Raw genomic sequence first — 24,964 nt, 5'->3', positions numbered from 1 at the left:
TCGAAACCATGAACCATGAGATCATGACCTGAGGCAAAGTCAGATGTTCAACTGACTGAGCCACTCAGGTGCCCCATTTTTTCCTTTTTTTAAATTTAAATTTTAGTTAGTTAATATACAGTGCAATATTTTTTTAAAGAGAATTCAGTGATTCATCACGTACATACAATACTCAGTGCATACATACAATATCCATCAAAATAAGTGCTCTCCCTAATACCCATCACTCATCTAGCCCATCTCCCACTCACCATCCCTAATCACCCCTCAGTTTGTTGTGTATCATTAAGAGTCCTTGTGGTTTCTTTCCTTTTCTTCCTTTTCTTCCCTCTCTTCCTATATGTTCATCTGTTTTGCTTCTTAAATTACACATATGAGTGAAATCATATGGTATTTGTCTTTCTCTGACTGATTTATTTCACTTAGCATAATACTCTCTAGCTCCATCCATGTCATGACAAATGGCAAGATTTCATTGTGTATATATACCACATCTTTATCCATTCTTCGGTCATTTGGGCTCTCACCATAGTTTGGCTATTGTTGATAATGCTATAAACATTAGGGTACACGTGCCCCTTCAAATCTGTGTTTTTGTATCCTTTGGGTTAACAATCAATAGTGCAATTGTTGGATTGTAAGGTAGTTCTTTAAAAAAAAATGATGTTTGTTTATTTTTGAAGGAGAGAGAGAAGAGTGTGAGGGGGGAGGGGCAGAGAGAGGGAGACACAGAATCTGAAGCAGGCTCCAGGCTCTGAGTTGTCAGCACAGAGCCCGATGCGGGGTTCAAACACATAAACCATGAAATCATGACTGGAGCCAAAGTTGGAGGCTTAACCGACTGAGACCTAGGCGCCCCTGGATTGTAAAGTAGTTTTATTTTTGGTTTTGTTGAGGATCTTCCATACTGTTTTCTGTAGTGGCTGCACCAGCTTGTACTCCCACGGGCAGTTCAAAAGTGTTCCCCTTTTTCTGCGTCCTTGCCAACATCTGTTGTTTCTTGTGTTGTTAATTTTAGCCATTTTGACAGGTGTGAGGTGGTATCTTATTGTGGTTTTGATTTGTATTTCCGTGATGATGAGTGATATTGAGCATCTTTTCATGTGTCTGTTAGTCATATGTCTGTCTTCTTTGAAAAGTATCTATTCATGACTTTTGGTTACATCTTAACTGGGTTATTTGTTTTTTGGGTGCTGAGTTTGATAAGTTCTTTATAGATTTTGGATACTAACACTTTTTCAGGTATGTGATTTGCAAGTATCTTCTCCAATTCCATTGGTTGTCTTTTAGTTTTGTTGTTTCCTTCACTGAGCAGAAGCTTTTTATTTTGATGAAGTCCCAATAGTTTACGTTTGCTTTTATTTCCCTTGCCTTCAGCATCGTGTCTAAGAAGTTGCTGTAGCTGAGGTCAAAGAGGTTGCTGCCTGTGTTCTCCTCTAGGATGTTGATGATTTCCTGTCTCACATTTAGGTCTTTCATCCATTTTGAAGTTACTTTTCTGTATGGTGTAAGAAAGTGGTCCAGTTTCATTCTTCTGCACATTGCTATCCAGTTTTCCCAGCACCATTTGTTGAAGAGACTGTCTTTTTCCATTGGATACTCTTTCCTGCTTTGTCAAAAATTAGTTGACCATATGTTTGTGGGTCCATTTCTGGGTTTTCTATCTGTTCCATTCATCTATGTGTCTGTGATTGTGCCATATTGTTATGATGACTACAGCTTTGAAATATAACTTGAAAACCGGAATTGTGATGCCTCCAGTTTTGTTTTTCTTTTTCAGGACTGCTTTGGCTATTTGGGATCTTTTGTGGTTCCATAGAAATTTTAGGGTTTTTTGTTGGAGCTCTGAGAAAAATGTAGTTGTTATTTTGCTAGGGATTGCATTGAATGTGTAGATTGCTTTGGGTAGTATAGACATTTTAACAATATTTGCTCTTTCAGTCCTTGAGAATGGGATGCTTTACCATTACTTTCTGTCTTCAATTTCGTTGCCAAGTTTTCTAGTTTTCAGAGTATAGATCTTTTACCTCCTTTATTAGGTTTATTCCTAGGTATCTTATTGTTTTTGGTGCAATTGCAAATGGGATTCATTCCGTGATTTCTCTTTTTGCTCCTTTGTTTTGGTGTATAGAAATGCAACAGATTTCTGCACATTGATTTTATATACTGTGACTTTGTTGATTTCTTGTATTAATTCTAGCATTTTTTTTTTTTTTGGTGCGGTCTTTTGGATTTTCTACATAGACTATCATGTTGTCTGCAGATAGTAAAAGTTTGACATCTTCCTTGCTGATTTGGATGCCTTTTATTTCCTCTTGTTGTCTGATTGAGGCTAAGACTTCCAGCACGATGTTAAATAGTTATGGTGAGAGTGGACATTTTTGTCCATTACTGACCTTAGGGGAAAGGCTCTCAGGTTTTCCCCATTGAGGATGATTTTAGCTACAGGCCTTACATATACGGCTTTTATGATGCTGAGGTATGTTCCTTCTATCCCTACTTTGTTGAGAGTTTTTATTAAGAATGGATGCTATATTTTGTCAAATTTTTTGGATGCATTGGGAAGATCATATGATTCTTATCTTTTATTAATGTGGTGTATGACATTGATTTGCAAATATTGAACCAGCCCTGCAGCCCAGGAATAAATCCCACTTGATCATGGTGAATAATTCTTTTAATGTACTGTTTAATTTAATTTGCTAATATCTTGTTGAGAATTTTTGCATCTGTGTTTATCAGGGATATTGGCCTGTAATTCTCCTTCTTATTGGGGTCTTTGGTTTTGGAATCAAGGTAATGCTGGCTTCATAGAATGGGTTTGGAAGTTTTCCTTCTATTTCTATTTTTTGGAACAATTTGAAAGGACTGAATATTAACTCTTCTTTAATTATTTAGTAGAATTCCCCTGGGAAGCCATCTGGTCCAAGGCTCTTGTTTTTTAGGAGATTTTTGATAATCGATTCAATTTCTTTTCTGATTATGGGTCTGTTCAAATTTTCTACTTCTTCCTGTTTCAGTGTTGGTTGTGTCTGAGTTTCTAGGAATTTTTCCATTTTTTCCATATTGCCCAATTTGTTGACATATAATTTTTAATAATATTCTTTTATAATTGTTTGTATTTCTGTGGTGTTAGTTGTAATCTCTCCTCTGTCATGCGTGATTTTATATCTTTGTGTCCTTTCTTTTTCCTTCTTGATAAGTTTGGCTATGGGTTTATCAATTTTGTTAATTCTCTCAAAGAACCAACTCTCAGTTTGGGTTGATCTGTTTAATGTGTGGACCTAAATCTTAAGTGACTGTCTTAGAGGCAGCATATATTTGACTCTTTTTAAAATCCATTCAGCCACTCTGTGACTTTTGATTGGAGAATTCAATCCGTTTACATTTATAGTATTATTGATATGTAAGAACCTACTAATTCCATCTTCTTAATTGCTTTCTGGCCATTTTGTAAGTCCTACTCCCCCCCCCCCCCCCCCCCCATACTGCTGACTATTGTAGATTGATGACCTTTTATTGTGGTAGACTGTAATTTCCTGTCTTTATATTTTTGAATTGACTCTAGGTTTTTCCTTTTTGGTTACCGTGTGCCTTACATAAAATATTCTAATGATATAACAATCCATAGTACACTGATAGCTACTTTGATTTTTTTTAACTAAAACTCTAGATGTCTCTCCTATGTTATGTTTTTAGTGGCTCAGTTTAACTCTTTTTTATTCTGTGTATTTGTTAAGAAAATATAGTATCTATAGTTATTTTTTGTGCTCTTTTCCTCTAACCTTTATAATATAGTTAACTTATTAACATATCATCATATTACAGAATTAAAGTTTTCTTAATTTATTTACCTTTACCAGTGTGTTATATGTTTTTTGTTTGTTTCTTTTTTTGTTTTCTTTTTTTGGTATGTTTTCATGTTACTAAATAGCTTCTTTTCATTTTAGCTTGAAGAATTCCTTTCAGCATTTCTTATAGAGAAAGTCAAACAGTGATGAACTCTCTCAACTGTTGTTTTCTGGGAATGCTTTTATTGTTTCTTCATTTCTGAAAGATAACTTTGTCAGAGTATTTTATACTAGATTTTGTTTTCTTCATCACTTTGAATACATTGTCCCACTCTCTCCTGCCTTGTAAGATTTCTGCTGAGAAAGCTGATGGTAGGTCAATGCTTGCTTTAGGGTTCTCTTCTTGTCTTTGATTTTTTGACAGTTTGATTATAATGTGTCTTGGAGAAGATGAGAAGATTGTTTGGATATGAAATAATTAGGTGGTCTATAATTTCATAAGCTCATATGTCCAGTTTTCTCTCCAGGTTTGGGAAGCTTGTAGCCATTATTTCTTTCAATAAACTTTTTGTTCCCTTCTCCCACTCCTTCTGGAATTCTAATGACTCTGGAATTGGTTCTTTTGATGGTATCTCATAGATTACCAAGATGCTTTGCTCTTTTTCATTTTTTCCCCTCATTCTCTGACTGGGTTATTTCAAAGTTTCCATCCTCTAACTCACTGATCTGTCTTATTCTTGATAGTTTCTGTTGTTGATGTTTTCCATTGTAGTCTTCATTTTATTCACTGAATACTTTAGCTCCAGAATTTGTTTAGTTCTTTTTTTTTTATTGATTTCTACCTTTTTGTCATATTTCTCTTTTGGTTTGCATATTGTTTTCCTGATTTTGTTAAATATATGTGTTTTCTTGTGGCTCACTGAATTTCCTCTGAAGAACTACTTTGAATTCTTTATTGGTTAAATATCAGGATTTATTTATTTATTTATTTATTTATCTTAAGTAATCTCTCCGTCCAATGTGAGACTTGAACTCATGATCTCAAGATCAAGAGTCACATGCTCTTCTGACTGAGCCAACCAGGCACCCAGAAGGACTTTTTCTGTTTAGTTATTGCATTATTATTATGAACTTTTGGCGATATTATATTTTCTTGATTCTTCATGTTCTTTGGAGGTTTGTATTGCTCTTTTCACATTTGAGGTAGCAGTCATCTCCCCTAATTTTCCCTAGCTGCCTTCAGCTAGAGAGATATTTTGTTTGTCCTATTTATATTTGAGATTTTCTCTGACTTTGTACCAGCTCCACATTTCCTCTTTACTTTTTTGGCATGATTAGTAAGCTTATGTTTTCTTCTCTCAATCTTAGTCTTAGTCTTAGTCTTAGTAGGCAGTAGGCTGGCTGCCAGAACCTTCCTTCTGGTTTTCCTACAGGTGGTGATATAGGTCAAGATTGTGGTTTCTCCCTTGCTCACACAGCCTGGCTTGTTTTCTGCTTGGACTTCCTGTCTGCCACTCTCAGAAGTTGGCACAAGCAGCTGGCTGCAGAGTGGGAAGAAGTGTGGGTTTGACACTTGGGGCATTGGGTGTACCTTTGACTAGTTGGGAAGAATCCTTGGGATCCTCCAGTCAGTGGAAACCAGATTGCCTTTATGCCCTCTGGTATTCTTATCTGCTATTGTCCTGATCTGTCTCCTCCCAGTTCTTATGTTAACACTCTGGGTACTATGGGGAAAAATGACTTTCTTTTGCATTGTTCACACAGCTGGTGAAGTGGGCACTTACTGTTCTCCCTTTTCCCTTGTGGGAGAGCTCCTTAGCTTCCTCTTTCTTTATACTGCCAAGGTGGTGGTGGTAGGGGGTAATACTCACAAAGTTCGTCTTACCAACCTGAATGCATTCAAGTTCACATGTTTTTTGCTCCACTGGAGTACTGGAACTTCTCTAGAAACCTGGAATTCTACAAAGGCTCGCTCAACCATGTGTATCTGTCCAATTCAGCATTTTCCAGAAGATGTGGCTGAAGGTGCCTCAGATTGGTTCATAGGCTCCTACCAGTTACACAGCCCATGCTGAGATCTGTCTGCCTATTATCTAATGCACTGGGGTGAGACTCCCACCGAGTCCCCTGGCCTATGGTGTTAGATCTCACAGGTCCCACAGGGTCATTTTTGTTCATAATTACCAAAATTTTGATATTAATGGGGAACAAAACAAAGACATCTTATACCACCATGATTCTACAAGATAATATTGTTAATTATAGTCTGAATGCTGAATATTTGATTTCCTGAGCTTACTCATCTTATAACTGAAGGTTTGTACCTTTTGACCAACATTTCACTATTTATGCCTCCCCCTGCTCCTGTTAATCACCATTCTATTCTCTGCCTCTATAAGTTTTACTATTTTTGATTCCACATATAAGTGAGATCATGCAATATTTGTTTTACTATGTCTGGATTATTTCACTTAGCATAACATAACATCCTTTAGGTTCATCCATGTTGTTACAAGTGGTAGGATTTCTTTTTATCTTAAGGCTGAATGATATTCTATTGTACATGTATATCACATTTTCTTCCTTCATTTATTCATTAGATTGTTTCCATATCTTGGTTACTGTGAACAATCCTGCAATTAGCATAGGACTGAAAATATTTCTTCAAGGTAATGATCTTATTTTCTTTGGATATGTACTCAAAGGTTGAATTGATGAATTACGTGGTAGTTATATTTTTAGTTTTTTTTTTTTTTTGAGGAAGATTCATACTGCTTTTATTTAAATTCAAGTTAGTTAACATACAGTGTAATATTAGTTTCAGGTGTACAACTTAGTGATTCAACACTTCCATACAACACCCAGTGCTCATCATGACTGTGCTCCTTAATACCCATCTCCCACCTACCTCCCCTCCAATAACCCTCAGTTTCTTCTCTATATTGACTCCATTTTTTAGAAGATTTTAGTGTTTTCCATAAAGATTATCAAGTTATAGTCCCACCAACTGTACAAGGATTCTCTATTTGTTATCCCTTGTAATTTTTATAATAGCTATCTGAACAGTTGTGAGGCGATATCTCATTGTGGTTTTGATTTGTATTTTGATGTTTAGTGACGTTTAACATTTTTTTTGTGCCTGTTTGCCATTTGAGTGCCTTATTTTGATATCAGGATGATTCTGGCCTCACAAAATAAGTTTGGAAGTGTTCTCTATTCTATTTTTGGGAAGTGTTTAAAAAAAACTGGTACAAATTCTCTTGTGAATGTTTGGCAGTATTCACTTGGGAAACCATTAGGTCCTGGGATTTCCTTTCTTGGGAGGTTTTCTATTACTGATTCAATCTCCTTCATTATTGATCTATTGAGGTTTTCTATTTCTTCTGGATCCAGTCTTTGTAGATTATATGCTTTTAAGGATTTATTATTTTCTTCTAGGTCATCTATTTTGAAGCTTATAATTGTTCACAATTGTCTATTATAATCTTTTTTTTTTTAATTTCTAAGCTTACCATTATAACGTATCCTCTTTCATTTCTGATTTTATTTATTTGAGTTTTCTGCTTTTTTCCTAGTGAATATATTGTTTTTATTCGCTCTTTGACTTTTCCTGCTATAATATTTATTATTTTCTCCTTTCTGGTAACTTTGGATTTAGTTCTTCTTTTCCTAATACTTTTAGCTTTGAGATCTTTCTTATTTTTAAATATAGGTGTTTATTGCCATAAATTTGCCCCTTATGACTGCTTTTGCTATATCTTATAAGTTTTGGCATACTGTATGTCTTAGTCCATTCGGTCTGATATAACAAAATACCACAGACTGGGTAACTTATAACTTACTCTGACCAGCGTGAGGTGATATCTCAGTGTGGTTTTGATTTGCATGCCCCTGATGAGGAGTGATGTTGAAAATCTTTTCATGTGCCTGTTGGCTATATGGATGTCTTCTTTATAGAAGTGTGTATTCATGTTTTCTTCCCATTTCTTCGCTGGATTATTTGTTTTTCAGGTGTGGATTTCGGAGGGTTCTTTATAGGTTTTGGATACTAGCCCTTTGTCTGATATGTCATTTGCAAATATTTTTTCCCATTCTGTCAGTTGCCTTTTAGTTGTGTTGATTGTTCTTTCTTTCTTTCTTTCTCTCTCTCTCTTTCTTTCTTTCTTTCTTTCTCTTTCTTTCTTCTTTCTTCTTTCTTTCTTTCTTTCCTCTTCCTTACTTTCTTTTTCGTTCTTTCTTCCTTTTGGTGGCTTCATGGGTATGTCCACTTTTTGATGTAAGCATATTTCTTTATGTATGATACATTCTTATGAAAATGGTAAATATAGACTTTCAAATACATGTTACCTCTATTTCTTTACCCACTCTCCCAAGAGAACCTATGAAGAGCAAATGAAAAGAAAAGGAGGAATGGGAAGTAGATTTGTGGGGTGGATTGAATCAGAATGGTATTACAGAGGCAAAAAAGATGAAAAAGACTATGATTGCCAATAATTCCACAAAATCAATGTTAATGATCTACTCATGAGTCATCAAAGAAAATAATATTCCATTCTTTTTTCTAGGTACCATCTTGAACGTCTTCTTCAAAGTGCAGCTTTGAACTCGTTTTCCCCACTAAGAACTGTGCGAGAAAATACATGGCTTGGTCCACTTTTATCACCTTTTTGGTTCTGAAGATGTTCCCAGACCAAAGCACAGACTGATTTAGCAGTGATTTATAACTACTGTCTATGGAGTTTTCACTATGTATCAGCATTGTGAGAAACATTTTACATTTAATTGTTTTTTCATTGCATCATCATGAAAATCATTTGAAGTAAACATTATTCATGTTTCCATTTTACTGATGAAAAATGGAAGCTTAAGGAGGTTAGACAATTCATCAAAATTATAAAGCTATTAAGAAGCAAAGTTGGAATTGAAGCCCCAGTTGGTCTTATTCTAAGGTTTTACAGCAAAACACCAAAAAATGTTGGTTAATTTAGGTGTTTCACAATATTCTTCTCTCTCTTAAAGATATTCCATCCTGAGCAAGGTGGCTCCTATTACCTTCTCCTGATTGCCTTCCCTCTCAACTAACCAGGTTTTCCAGGTATAGGCATGAGGTAATGTAGATTATTCTCTTTGTTAGTTGTTTCAAAGTCTTACTATCTTCAGGGACATCTCAAAAAAAAGTAAGTAGAAGCATTTATAGCTCACTATATTAATTGATATCATTAAAATTCTCCTGAAATATGCTTAGAAAGCTTTGAACTTATTGTTGATTAAAAAACACTCTCTACTTTAAACCACATAAAAATTTCACATGGATAATAAAATTTTCCAATACAAACTGTTTAATTGATCCAATATATATCTTTGTTTAATATCTTTAGATTATTACTCAAACATTATAAGTTTCTTTAAAGGGAACTTTAAATATAAAGAGATGTAAGCATACAGCAGTGGTTCTCAAACTTGGCATGCATAGGCATCACCTGGAGGCTCTATTAAAACAGATGGTTGGGACCCACCCACAATTTCTCATTTAGCAACTTTGAAATACAGCTCAAGAATTTGGAATTTTATCATGAAGTTGTAGGATACAAAATCAACACACAGAAATCAGTTGCATTTCTATATACTAACAATAAAATGTCTTAAAAATAAATAAAATAGCATTAACAACAATAAAATTCTGAAGAGTAAATGTAACCAAGAAAGTGAATGATTTGTATATCGAAACCAAAAGGCTTTTATAAAAAAAATTGAAGAAGATACAATGGAAAGGTACCCCATTGGGTACAATTGAAGAAGATACAATGGAAAGGTACCCCATGGTATCTTTCATGGTTCATGGATTGGAAGAATTAGTATTGTTAAAATTTTCATACTACCCCAAACCATCTACAGATTCCATGCAATCCCTATTAAAATTCCAATGGAATTTCACACAAAACAAACAATCCTAAAATTTATATTGGAGCACAAAAGACCATGAATAACTAAAGGAATCTTAAGGAAGAGGAAGAAAGCTGGAAGCAACACACTTCCTGGTTTTAAACTATATTACAAAGCTATAGTAATCAAAATGGTATGGCACTGTTAAAGAAAAATAGACATACGGGGTTCCTGGGTGGCTCAGTCGGTTGGATGTCTGACTTCAGTTCAGGTCATGATCTCACTGTTTGTGAGTTTGAACCCCACATCGGGCTCCATGCTAACAGCTCGGAGTCTGGAGCCTGCTTTGGATTCTGTGTCTCCTTCTCTCTCTGCCCCTTCCCCGCTTGTGCTCTGTCACTTTCTCTCTCTCAAAAATGAATAAACATTAAAAAATTAAAAAAATAGACATACAGTCCAATGGAAGAGAATCAAGAGCCCAGAAATAAATGTTTGCATATACAATCAACAAATAGTTGACAAGGAAGCAGAGAATATTTAGTGGGGGCAAAAAATTGTTTCTTCAATAAATGGTGTCAGGAAAATTGGATAATTATTTGCAAAAGAATAAAATTGGATCCCTAATTTACACCATTTAGGAAAACTAACTTGAAATGGATTAAAGACATAAAGTGTACAACTTGACACTATAAAACTTCTATGAGAAAACAGGGAAAAAGTTCCTTGATATTGGTCTTGACAACGTTTTCAGATTGTCACTGAAAGTATAAGCAACAAAGGCAAAATCAACAAGTGGGACTCCACCAAACCAAAAAGCTTCTTCACAATAACAGAAAAAAATCAACAAAATGAAAGGGCAATCTACAGAATGAGAAAGATATTTGCAAATCATATATCTGACAAGGGGTTAACATCCAAAATATATAAGGGATTAATACAACTGAATAGCAAAAACAACCCCCCCCCAAAAAAAAGAATGACACACACACACACACACACACACACACAATCTGATTAAAATATGGGCTACAGTCTGCATAGACATTTTTCACAAGAAGACATTCAAATGGCCAACAGGTATGTTGAAATGTGCTCATCATCACTAATCATCTAGGAAATGCAAATCAAAACCACAATGAGATATCACCCCATACCTGTCAGAATGGGTCTAATCACAGAGACAAGAGATAACAAGTGTTGGTGAGGATGTGGAGAAAAGGCAATGTTTATGCACTGTAGGAGGGAATGGAAATTGATCAGTTCCTATGGAAAATAGTATATGGTTTTTTAAAATTCCTTTTTATTAACATTTATTTATTTTTGAGACAGGCAGAGTATGAGTGGGAGAGAGGCAGAAAGAAGGAGACATAGAATCCGAAGCAGGCTCCATGCTCTGAGCTGTCAGCACAAAACTTGACACAGGGCTTGAACCCACAAACTGTGAGATCATGACCTGAGATGAAGTCGGATGCTTAACTGACTGAGCCACTCAGGTGCTCCTACAATTTTTTAAAAATAGAACTGTCATATGATCCATTAAACCCATATATATATATCTGAAGGAAATGAAACTACTAGCTCAAAGAGATACCTGCATGTTCCTGTTTATTTCAGCATTATTCACAGTAGTCAAGACATGGAAACAACCAAAGTGTCCATCAGTGGATGAATGGCATAAATTTGGAACACAATATATAAATATACAATATACAAAAATACAACATAATAATAATAAATACACAATGGTTTATTATTCAGCCATTAAAAAGAAGGAAATCCTGACATTGTGACAACATGGATGGACCTTGAGAACATTACGCTACTTGAAATAAATCAGGCAGAGAAATACAATGTATGATCTCACTTATATGTGGATTCTAAAAAACAATGACCACCCCCCCCCAATCCATACTCATAGAAACAAAGGCATAGAAAAAGCAAGGGGCCGGGGGGGGGGGGGCAATGGGGGGCCAGGGAGAGATATTGGCCAAGAAGTACAAACTTTCAGTTAAAAGATGAGTAAGTTCTGGGGATTCTAATATAGAGCATGGTGAGTATAGTTAACAAAACTGTATTATACTTTAAAGATGCTAAGAGAGTAGGACTTAAATGTTCTTACCAAACAAATGCACAAAAGTTAATTATATGACATGATGAAAGTACTAGTCAACCCCATTGTGGTTATCATTTAACAGTCCACACATATGTCAAATCATCACGTTGTACACCTTCAACTTATACAATCTTATATATCAGTTATGTCTCAATAAAGCTGGAAAAAGTGAAGGCACATGTAATAGAAAAAAAAAGAATTTGGCATTTTAACAAATTCCCAGGTGATGCTGATGATGCTGGGTCTAGGATTATACTTTGAGAACTGTTGGCCTGGAAATGATGGGTACTTGCCCATGTTTTGTGTCTCCCTACAAAGAAAGGGCCAAACGTAAGGGCCAGGTATTAGTCAAGTCTCCGACTGATTTTTTCATTATTGCTATTACTGTTCAAGGACCAAATAATTTCTAAAATTTCTATAAGTTCTAAATATGTATAGGATTGTGGCTTTAAGAATTTTACATTCTAAATGGGAATCCTAAGTACTTAATTGCCAAGATATCACATACATACCTAAACTGAAACAAATAGAAACAGTTGCAAATACATGTATCCAAACACCAAGATGCAGACTTCACAGGAATTCAGAAGACTTGTTAACAATTATAATACTCTATCAAAATTGTTGATACCCAAAGTTAAGCTATTTTATGTGAATCTCAATGTGTTTATAAGCAGATACTAAGAAATAATACATGCCAAGAGTTCTAGGAAAAAAATATAAAAATATATAGCTATGCTTAGTACACACAAATTCACAAATCCAACTGAAATTTTAGCACAATGAAGAATTTTAGCAATATTTGTTATCTGAGTAAAGAATAAAAACTTATTACCATTTTCAGGGTGCTTAATTGTATATTTAAAAGATTCAGATAATACCTGAAATATGAAAAGATAGTTTAGGTGTCAGATAATTAGGTATATGAGCATCAGTTTACATCCCTTTTCTGTCACAGACTTTATTGTGATGGACCTTACCCTTCTAATAAAGGGAAATGCAAAATCAAAGAAGAAACTCCAAACTCCGTTACTGTAGAAGGAAAAAGGTGTCATACTAAGGTTCGAATGCAAAAATTATCTCCAGTTTTAGATAAGACTATGTATTCCCGAAGTCCATGAAAAGACAGGATTGTATTCAGCAAACACGGTTTTATTCTTTGAAAATAGGGCTTAAATTTGTAACTTGCAGCTGGAAAAGTCTTGATTCGAATCTAATTATTAATTATCTTCCACCTCAGTGAGTACCAGTTGCATGCTATTTGATCGAATACAGTGTGAGTTAGAAAGGTCTGAGAGAGCTGATTGTAGTTTGGGCAGCCACTATCCACTAGGAATGTGGCCTTGAGTAAGTCAAAACATACCCAGAAGTTAATTCCTTTATACATAGTATTCTAAGTTCATCTTTTCTAAGCTGTATGCAAGATTGTATGTTCTAATCAATACGGAGTGAGCAGTTATAGGACCCAATAAAATCAGATCTATTTGATTTTTTGTTACTTCTCAGATGTCCCTGTCCTAATGAAATAGGTAGTGCCACTGCCAATTTAAAGAGCTAAATAAAATGTTGCAGTCAAATTGTTTTTGTCAATTGCATGGAAGGCTGACATTCCTACCATGTATTTCTGTTTGGGAGTTCTGTGGGAGGCCTGGCCCCTGGAAAGATGTCTGTATGGTGAATATGGGCAGGGGAGAGGCATAGACATTGTTCGCTCACTTGCCCTGGCTGGACTGGCTGAACAGCAGCCTCACAATGTGGTACCATCCATGTAGAAGGTGTACTATACACTGGGTAGTAGAGGGGGAATGTGAAGTTTCTCTTGGTGTCTCAATATGACAATGACAGACCCAAGAAGTTTCCTAGATATTTTCTCTTAGTCCATTCTTTCCCATGCTAGAGGTTGCAAATTCAACTATCTCAATGCTTGCCTCTCTACAATTTCATGGTTTTAACTTTGTGAGTCCAGGCCAAATGAAGAAATTGCTCTACTTCTATTTTTACATGAAACCCAGAAATCAGTTTTCCCCTCAAGAAGACCCGAGTCCCCTGTTTGGGAACTTTCCGTGATGCCCTCCTCCTGAGTTCTGCCTTTATACCTGGGGGACTGAGCCAACCTTTGAATGAGAACACCAGTCCCTAAAGTCCTAGCTCTGTAAACAAACTGGTATCTGTCCCCAGGCCCCCAGACTTTTCCAAATTCCCAAGGTGACAGAATATTAAATGCCCTTGGTATGCACCAATAAAATGACATTTATGTAAATTCTTTAAAGCTCTTGGAAATAGGTGCGCTTCCCTCTGTCCCTCTGGGTCATCTGTCATCTCCATAACCCTAGGGTACCCGTATATATGTGCATGAGATAGAATATGCTGATTTGAAATGTGGCACTATGCCACTCTATCCTCTAGTTGCAGAGGAGATGCTACCTCAGGCTGGTCCTGAGAATGTTAGCCCATAGTTAATTTCAAAACTGTGCTACTTAAACGTTCATTAACATTTCGATGGGGCAGACTGTATTTTGGTGCTCACTTCCCCATCAGTTTCTGTTGGAATTTCTCCTGGAAGATCCAGAAATTAAAAGGGACCAGAGTTAGTTGCCTTCTTTCTCCCTGAGTAAACTCCTGGTTGATCTCTGGAATTGAAGTAAGGAGGGTTGACATAATAGTAGGTCTTCCACTTTCTGGGAGAAACAAGAGTGAGGAAGTAGATAGGAGCTTAGTTGTAGCAATGAGTTTTATTTCTGTATCTTTGGTCCCTTGTATGTGAATATATAATTCTAATGTGTGATTACTCTATTAAGATTTATATCTGTTAGGGCACCTGTGTAAGAGTTTTCTCAATGACAGTTTTCACATTAACTACAGTTTGCATTCTGTTCAGAAAAAGGTTGAATACACCCAATTCTAAAAAGAGTAAATATATGACAGACAGATTAGGAGAGACTATGTTCTACTTCTTCTGCATTCCTAGCTGGGCCGACCCAAAGGCAGTTCCTGACCTTAATGCAAACACATCAGATCATCCTTCTGAGTTCTTCAATGAAATGAGAGCCGCTTTGAACAGAAAATCTCTGTGTTGAGTTTCATTTGGGACAGAGACAAATCAAGTGTTGCAAGGCTTCCCTGGCAATGTTGAGAATGATCACAGCTTTTCTCTGTAATGATAGATTTCATTGTTAAACCTTTATGTGCAGATTATTGAGAGAAGCAGTAGGAAATAGCCAACTTTAAACAAGTTTAAATACATAGGATCAGGACAAATGAAGAGTGAATGGAAGTTTGAGCTAAAGGGTGGCGCTGGCATTGTGGACCTTGCTCTAATATAAAGCTGTCATGCAAACATTGTCTACTTTTGGACCCTTCTGTCATTGAGGTTGCTCATCTCTAAACCGAAATCCTATTGTTGGGTCTGTTCATCTAGCAGGGCTGCTGTGAGAATGGCCTATAACTGTAGGTGGAAAAGCTCTGTGAAACATCTAACCTAATATAAATGTGGAAAGAGTGGTGGCTTTTAGGATGTACTGTCTTTCGAAAACAGACAAAAAATAGTTCTACGGCTTGGCATTCTTTAGTCCCATTCAGTAGGCACAGAATATCATTTTCCAGGTTCTCTTTTGTGGATTGGTGCAGATCCAGTCAGAGAATCGAGCCCAATGCATCAATCCAATTTCAGATCCTTAGGCTGAAGTTTTTAAAATTAGTACATGTTTGTAACATTATGTGCTAACTGAACTACTACAGGTATTTGAGTAACTGTATTCCTTTTCAATTTCTATTTCCTTCAGCCCCATTCCTTGCAATTTTATGGTTCAGACTAAGGATATGAGCTAAAACACATGAAAAAACCAACTATGGCAATTTGTACCTGAAATATTTGTTTGGTGAGCTTGTGGATGTTTCACTTAACAATGAACATCAGATTACCTTCGAATGAAGGAATAGCACATTGAGAAATGTCACTTAGAATAGTTATATCATAAAGAAATCAATGTGGTAACTTTCCATTTTTGGTTGAGGAGTCAGGTCCTAAGTGATGTATGTTGTTAAGCAATTTGTGTTAAATTTCTCCTTACCTCTCTGCGATCCCTTTATGCAATCTCTTGAACTTGGATGAAAGCTTATGACAGGTTTATGGATACAAAAGTGCAAGTTGTTCTTCTCAACCAGCAGCAGCAAAGTGTGTGTGGGAATGTCTCTCTGTGAGTACTTAGTTGACCTACTGAGATCACACAGTCTTGGGTTTTCAGTTGGCTGCTTCTAATAATTCTCTGCCCCTTTTTGTCTCTTCATGGGTTTTTACAAGAGGGTCCTATGCCTGGAACTCACAGAACTCCTGCTTGCAGGCCCAGCTAGAGAGTGTTCATAACTTCTTCACTGTTAAGCTAGACAGATGCTAACTGCAGCCACAGAGAGATACACATAGTTCAAAGTGTTCCACTGCTTCCTTTCATGTTGCATAAAGCCATTTCTTACTGGTTATTACCATTTGCTTTACCACGGCTGACACAAGCCTAAGTAGATTCTAGTGCTATAAGGCTGAGCCCCGTCAAAGCCCTTGGCATGAACTGTGGAAACCATGAAAAACTAAAAATGTTCAGGGCACATTGCTGATGCCACCAGTCCCATACATATGCGAGGTCTGGGTGGGGATTTGAGAGGATTGTAACCTCCTTTCTAGCTTATACAAGGAAAAGCCAAGGTATGGAGAGAGAAACTGGAAATTAAGACACACATTAGTAGATGTGCCTTGAACAGAGGTAGAATCCATTCTATCATCTCAGCTCTTTCTTATAGTGAATGTCAAAAGTTACTGTGTTTAATCTCAATAAAATTACATGTTGTTAAGGAATTGCCCGACATGTATATTTATGAATTTCCTGAACATCATCTGTGAGTTTGGTTCTATGTGTCTGTGCATGTACTACTTTCTCTACTCGAAACATATTTTGCTTAATATACATCATGTAAAATTATTATTTGTTATTTGAAAAACAACCAAACCAAACCAAACCAAAACAAAACAAAACAAAACAAAACCTCTCAGGTACAACTGTGTCCTATAATATAAACTCTGCTATAGGGGCTTCCCTGATCAATTGGGAATAATTTGCAAAACACTGAGCTTTTTAACAAATCTTTTAGAGAACTTTTATCTTCTCCCTTCTCATTATTTGCAAACATTATTCACCAAGGAGGGCAACTTCTGAGTTAATCCATCTACTCTCCAGGATAATCAGACATACTGCTTTGCATACAATAGCTATCAATAAGTATATGATAAAAAAAATGTTAAAGGGCAAATGAGTCTCCTAACTTCATGGATCTACACATGGAAGTTGGAGAGTGCTGGGCACAGCCTCCATTTGCTATCTTATCCAATACTTTCTTGTGTGTTTCCATAGAGCTGGTGAAGATTATGGGAAGAGACAATGACAGCTACCAACAAGCATTCATCTTGGTGGGCTTTTCTGATCGACCTCAACTGGAGGTAATTCTCTTTGCTTTTGTCTTGGTCTTCTACATCCTGGCCCTTGTGGGCAATAGTGCCATCATTTTCTTGTCAATCATGGACACCAGGCTCCACACTCCCATGTACTTCTTTCTTGGGAAACTTTCTTTCTTGGACCTCTGCTTTACAACGAGCATTGTTCCCCAGCTGCTGTGGAACCTTTGGGGTCCAGAGAAGACCATCACCTACCATGGCTGTGTGGCCCAGCTCTATATCTACATGGTGTTGGGCTCAACCGAGTGTGTTCTCCTGCTGTCATGTCCTATGACCGCTACGTGGCCGTCTGCCGGCCCCTGCACTACACCGTGGTCATGCACCCACATCTCTGCCTGCAATTGGTGATTGTGTCCTGGTTCTGTGGCTTTCTAAATTCCTTTGTCATGTGTCCCCAGACAATGCAACTCTCCCGATGTGGGCGCCGCAAAGTGGACCACTTTCTGTGTGAGATGCCTGCTCTTATTGCCATGTCCTGTGAAGACACCATGTTGGTGGAAACATTTGCCTTTGTCCTGGGTGTTGCCCTTCTCCTGGTGCCCCTCTCCCTTATCCTTATCTCCTATGGCATGATTTCTACCACTGTGCTTAGGATCAAATCAGTAGCAGGGTGCAAGAAAGCTTTCAACACCTGCTCTTCTCACTTAATGGTGGTCTCTCTTTTCTATGGAACCATCATCTACATGTACCTGCAGCCAGCCAATAGCTACTCCCAAGACCAAGGCAAGTTCCTCACCCTCTTCTACACCATTGTCACTCCCAGTGTCAACCCCCTTATCTATACTCTGAGGAACAAAGATGTAAAGGGAGCAATGAGAAAGCTCCTGAGGGGGGAGAAGGAGGACAGGGAAGCCTAAGAAAGAGGAATGCAGGGGTAATATAGATGATATTCTGGAGCTGCTCTCTTAGATATGTATGAGACAATGTGGAGAACTAATAGTCAAAGAGTTAAGTGAATGCAGCTGGGCATGATGATTTGAGTGTGACCCTATCCCCAGCTCTCTGGATATGAAATGGTTTCCTTCTGTTTAAAGGTGTCTACTTCAGGAAATCTCTAACATACTTGCCTTCTATCCATCTTTGGCCTTCTTCCACAACTGAAGGGGACCTGTAGCACTAATTCAAAGCACAGAGTGTGCAGATTATGTTATGAGATGTCAAATAAAAATGAGGCAACACCAGTGGTCTCCTCTTGAAGCTCCTTTATTTATGACTGTGGTAGTTTCTCAGAGATGAGCAAGACAACATCAGTTAAATCAGAGTACTCTGCCCGAGATGTTGGTTGTTTCTTCTTAAGTGAGGAGTTTCCTGTTTTCATTTTTTTGACTTTTTAAGATTTTATTTTAGTTCATTAGTTAATATATAGTGTAATATTAGTTTCAGGTGTATAATATAGTGATTTAATACTTATATACAACACCAGGTGCTCATCACAACAAGTGCCTTCCTTGATCCCCATTACCTTTTTAGCCCATTTCCCCCCCCCCAACATTCCCCTCTGGGAACCATCACTTTGTTCTCTATAATTAAGCATCTGTTTCTTGGTTTGCCTCTCTCTCTCTCTCGTCCCTTCTGCTTATTTGTTTTGTTGCTTAGATTTCACATATAAGTGAAATCATATGTCTTTCTCTAACTTATTGCACTTAGCATTATAATCTCTATAATGGGTTATTTGTACCTTTTCTTAGATCTTCTCTTAAAGCCACAGCATTTACAAGATAGTTGTCTCAAGTTGGGAGTCTGAGTCTTTGGAAAGAACATACCAAATGAAACACATTGGAATAAGATGAATGACTTTTGTCTCATTGGCAGGTTGCTATAATCAGCTACACATATTTATTAAACAGAACTTATTTCAGATTAGTTACCACTGCCCCCCACAAAACAATGTTTGATGGCCGAAGTTATTGTATTGGAATTTGCTAAGAACAATAGTTTGAAAACTTGGTTTTGCATCAGAACTCTAAAGATACAAATTTCTAAGTAATCTCCTAGATTTATTGCATCACAAACACCAGGCATGGGCTGGAGGCATCTCTGTTTTTAAGACATTCTCTATGTATCACCAATGACAGTCAGATTTGGAAATCATGGTTTTAGAAATAATTTCAATCCAACTCCTTACATCAACTACAAATCCTCCTAGAGTGTGCTGAATACATGCCCACCTTTGCTGGATGTGAATGATGCTGCAAACAAAGACTGGGAGATATCACCCATATCTGGGTTTGGAATTGATTTATCCTCTTACCAGTTATCTCTTGGAGTCTAGCCATTTTTATCTGTATTATAGGTGTGAATACCCTCATTTTACAAGGTTGTAGTAGAGATTAAATGAGGTAAGAAATGTCAAGTATGAGGTGTTTCCTCAATAATGTTTCTTTTCTTTCCATGCACCACAGAAATTACCAGTCTATTCCTTTTGGAATAGATTTAATTTCATTATTTAAATCTAGGTTTTAATAATAATAGACTTTAGTATTTTCCCACTGAATACCTGCAAGGTGAAAAATGCTTTCTCCTAGGCATAAGAAATCCTAGGTATAAGAAATGCCCTTCAATTACTTCTTTTTTTAAATTTTTTTTAACGTTTATTTATTTTTGAGACAGAGAGAGACAGAGCATGAACGGGGGAGGGTCAGAGAGAGGGAGACACAGAATCCAAAACAGGCTCCAGGCTCTGAGCTGTCAGCACAGAGCCCAACGCGGGGCTCGAACTCACGGACTGCGAGATCATGACCTGAGCCGAAGTCGGACGCTTAACCGACCGAGCCACCCAGGCGCCCCAATACTTCTTTTATATTAAGTAAAAAAGTTCCCTTAAAAACTCTCAGAGGGCTTTCATGAATACGTTAGCATCCTAGTATAAATGTGGTGTGTGTGTGTGTGTGTGTGTGTGTGTGTAGGTGGAGACTCAGGGTAAGTATGCAGGTTCATTGTTAGTAGATAATACAAGTTCAGGCTGGAAGAAGAGTGGGTCCACAGACTATGATAATATGTCGGGATGGAAATGGAAAAATGGTTTCAAAGTCATTCAGTGAGATGTTTTGGATATATTAAGAATAACATTCAATTCATTTGTTTCTATCATCCTTCTGTATTATAAAAATGAACCCAAGACATATAGAAGCAGAATTTTTTTTAACTCATTTGCAAATGATGTGAAAAAACACAGGAAGGCTAGGAGAGTTGCTTAAAGTTGCAAGACAAGTGAGTATGCAAGATACAGCTCAGTTTCTGTCAAATTTCTCATTTCCCATTGAGTTGTCCATTTCATCAGTTGCCTTTCGTGATTATAGGCTCTATGCAGTTAAATTTTGGACTGTTTGGTAGCCAAATGTGGCCTTTCTTTTGATTAAAATAAACAATAATTTTTTTTAAACATTTTATTCATTTTTGAGGGACAGAGAGAGACAGAACATGAGTTCGGGAGGGGCAGAGAGGGAGACACAGAATCTGAAGCATGTTCCAGGCTCTGAGCTGTCAACACAGAGCCTGACATGGGGTTCCCACTCACAGACCACAAGATCATGACCTGAGCTGAAGTTGGACATTTAACCAACTGAGTCACCCAGGCTTCCCAAAAATAAACATTTTAAAAGTTTCCATTTTAAGCTCAAGAAATCAACCAGCTGGCATTATCCTGGAAATAAAAGATTGAAGGAATTTTATTTATTGGCCCAAATGCCAGTCATTTTCTTTATCCTTATTCTCTTTGGTGAGACTCTGTGACACGAAAACCACTAGCAAAGCATCCACAAACATGTAATGAGTTTATTTCCTGCTGATCTGGAGCAGGGCACTGGCCACAGTCTGGGTCATCATTTCCCAAGTGGTTTTATTCCTTCACCTAAAACTTTCTGTAGCCATGCTATTTCTGTGATAAATTTTCAATGGGTCAAATAAACAAGAATTTACTAAACACCCATATATTTTGGAAACTGTAAGGAAATCAAAGGAATTAATCTGGTTATAGGATGCTCATCCAGTCATACCTCCTCAGATACAGTGCCACTAAGATCCATGACAATTGTCCTAGCATTGACACTGCAGCAGTGGGCAAATTTTGCTTCAACCAAACCTTACCCTTATATACAGTTAATGGTGAAAAGGAGTTTCAGGAGATGGAGTGGGGAATCAACCCATCCATGAAATGGCCAGTGATTTAGGGACTTAGGAATCTGACTCAGAGATGCTCCTCCAAATTTCATCAAATGGAAAGAAATTGGACTAAAGTACTATACATGTGTAGTTAATGTAATAAAATATGATGTAACAAAGAATAAAGTAAAGAAGAGAGGAGGTGAAATAGTGATAAAGATTTGGCCATAGAGCTGAGTTAGAGCAGCTAGAAGTTGTGGAATTCCGGTGATCTGTAAAAATATTTGGAAAAACAAAACAAAAAAAAGTAGTGTCATTTGGAAATTGATATTTCAATCTGAGAGAGTTTGTTTATGGTGTTATAGGTGGAGTAATTGACCTTAAGTCATGAAAACAAAGGTTTTATGTAAAAAACAATACAAGTAAGATAAAATTTCACTGGAGGAATATTCACCTGGGGCCAGTATATACACCACATTTGGATTTGCATGGGGATGTGCTGCAATTTAAAAGCTGAGATCCTACCTTGCATAATTACTCTTCAGACACAGTGTCCCCTAGATGAGCAGGCCCAGAGATGCAGACTCACTTGAACCAACTTCATTAGAGTCTTGTATATTACACCAGGAGTGCACTGTGCTACATAATGATAACAGAAAACTTTCTTTTAATTATACCATTCCTTCTAGCCTCTGAACAGTAGATTTTATCCCTGCTGTGTGGGTACATGGGAAAGCAAAGTCATCAGAAAGTGGCTGGGGCAACATGTAAAGCAAATAATGGGAATTCAATTTAAAATGAATGCTTCATGATATCAATATCTGATAAAAAAGACAATGTCTAACACTTGCCTATGTGTGTCAAGCACTCATAAACATTTGCTCCGTATTACTCATTTGGATCCTTAAAACTACCCTGTGAACAGATGAAGGAACAGAGAGGTTCTGTGACTCAACATAGGTCACACAACTCACAAATGCTGAGCCAGGATCTGATCCCAGAGCATTTGGCTCCAGAGTCCATACTCTTGTCCTTGGGATACATCCATGCTTTACTAGAAACTCCAAAAAAGAATATGGCTGAAGTTTCATATGATGACCTCCTAGTTAGCAGCCTCTTACAGGTGTGATGTGGGTTGAAAAATGAGCTGATCTTAAACCAATCTGATTATTTTCCTATTAATTAATTAATTAATTTTATTTTCTCATAAATTTAGACTTGATTATGTGAGGAATTAAGACAGCAGGTAAGACCAGAAGCAGGCACATCGTCACATAGAAAAAGGCTGGTTAGAGATCAGAGTGTGGTTGGCTGGATGGGATATGCATAAGACAGTAAAGTACATGGGTAATTAAGCCAGTGGAGTAAGGAAAGGAGGTTGACCAGTGGGGCAGGGGAAGGGAGAAGACAGAAAGATTTTGTGTCTTTCTTCAATCTCCTTTTCTCATGAAAAAGTCTGGTTGTCCTTTGATCCCTGCCTTAAATTCCTGTGAGATCACTCATATTTTTATAGTACCATCCACTTGCTTTTATATGAGTTAGCTTGACTAAGTCTTTCCTTTGTTTATTTTTCTCTTTTGTATGGCAGTACACCTGACATACAATGTTATATTAGTTTCATGCATACAACATAGTAATTTGACAATTGTATACATTATGCAGTGTTCACCATAAGTGTAGCTACCATCTGTCACCATACAATGTTATTATAATATTATTGACTATGTTCCCTGTAGTGTACTTTTTATCCTCATGACTTATTTATTTTATAACTGGAAGTCTGTACCTCTTAACCCCCTTCACATATTTTGCCCATCCTCCCAGCCCTCTCCCCTCTAGCAACCACCATTTTGTTCTCTGTGTTTATGAGTCTGTTTCTGTTTTGTTTGTGTGTTCATTTGTTTTGTTTTTTAGATTCCACATAGAGGTGAAATTGTATATTTGTCTTTCTCTGTCTGACCTGCTTTTAATAAAAACAAAAAGATTCAAACAAACGTCTCGACTTAGAGCTTGAATAGTAAAATCAACTCTTGCCACTATGATTCTCCTTTATTTCTTTTGACACAGTAATCTTCTCTTTGGATTTTCAAATCCTGTCACTCAAGTTAGGAAAATATTTCTTTGGAAGCTGTCCTTCTATGATGACTTTTTGCCCCTTATTCTTATTTATATTCTTTAGTAGTTTAATGTTTAGAAGATAATAACAAGTAGAATTTATTGAATATTGTCTATGACACTATGGTAAGCAGTTTTCCTATTTTATCAGAGCTAATATTTACAATAACACTGTGAAGTAAACACTATTAATATTCTTTTGATAAGAAAGCTGAGTCTAAGAGGTTTTATTGTAAGAGGCTTGATTTGGGATTGAATTCCTGTTTCCTGGATTGGTATTGACATTGCCAAGTGATTCTGAGTCAGACTTCAGTGACTGAAGACCAAGAACATGAGATGTGAGAAGGATAGAAGTAGGTTAGGGAGGCAAAGCTTGTCCATTGATACAACCCTCCATTTCTTAACATCTCAGATTAAAATAACCAAACAGCTCTATCTTATTTTTCTGTTCTGAAGTCACTCCATTAAGGAAATTTATCACCAACTCATTTGCATCAAAGCCTGAGGAAACCAGATGTTGCCCCAGTGATGTTCTTGAGGCTGGTTAAGGCTGTATTGTGCTCTCCTGGGCATGCAGGTCAGGGACAGAGTGTGAGAGAGAAGGAGAGGGTGTTTGTGGATTAGGGGCAGTGGGGCAATGGTGCTGTCCTTATTCTTTTGCCTTTGCCTTCGTATTTGGCAGTCTGTTTTACTGGGCCTGATATAGGTTTGTTGCCTTCACAACTCCTCCAGTTGATGCAAAACCCATATTAATCTTGTCCTTCAGACTCATAAATAAGAATCTCTCGAAACTCATCTCTAATATTTAATTTTTAATAACAAAGCTTTGTTGGTGTTTCTAATGCAGGCACGCAATCAAAATTGGGATTCTATTACCAATACTAAACCTTCACTGCAGCTTATACTTTGACAAATTTGAAAATTCCTGGAAGGCTTACAATTAGCTTTTCAACACTGACAACATCTCATTCTTTCTTCTCAAATCAAAGATATTTAATCAATGCCTATCAGCTTGAGCCATATTTTCACTGAAGCCACTATTCTTCCTGCTTGTGGTATCCTCTCACAAGAAAATATGAATCTTTTACATCTCTAAGCATGGCCCCCTGCCCTCTTGATGTGAATTTGTTTTGGCAGGGGGTGTGAAGAAAATAGAATTCCAAATACCTTGTGATTATTGAAAACAAGGCTGATGGATTTGACCTTAATGTTACCTTTAGAAGAAGAAAAGCATCAGATTTCAGTAGAATTTGCATATGGGGCAGCCTTTTAGTCACATGTAGATATGCAGAGATCAACTTGCTAGTCATTTAAAATAGTTAGGAATTTAAATGAATTATAGTGTCTTTGCAGGTAGGAGCAATGTATTTTTCTACTATTTCTCCCAAAAGGATACTTGCCACAGTGATAAATGCATAATAAATCTTTTGTAGACTATGTGATTTTTGGAAAAGAGGAAAG

At 36.9% G+C, this 24,964-nt stretch overlaps 1 protein-coding gene across 1 annotated transcript; it reads left to right on the top strand.

The window, feature by feature from the left end:
* The first annotated feature begins 17,197 nt into the window (after positions 1 to 17,197).
* On the top strand, positions 17,198 to 18,144 carry LOC122199913 (putative olfactory receptor 2W6). Its single transcript, XM_042905302.1, is given in 2 exon segments — positions 17,198 to 17,540; positions 17,543 to 18,144. Coding segments are annotated over 2 exon segments (942 nt in total). The 5' UTR covers positions 17,198 to 17,200.
* Positions 18,145 to 24,964: the final 6,820 nt, after the last annotated feature.

Source organism: Panthera leo, chromosome A1 (genome assembly GCF_018350215.1).
Source record: "Panthera leo isolate Ple1 chromosome A1, P.leo_Ple1_pat1.1, whole genome shotgun sequence".
Classification (NCBI taxonomy): domain Eukaryota; kingdom Metazoa; phylum Chordata; class Mammalia; order Carnivora; family Felidae; genus Panthera; species Panthera leo.
This window is presented reverse-complemented; position numbering and strand designations above follow the sequence as displayed.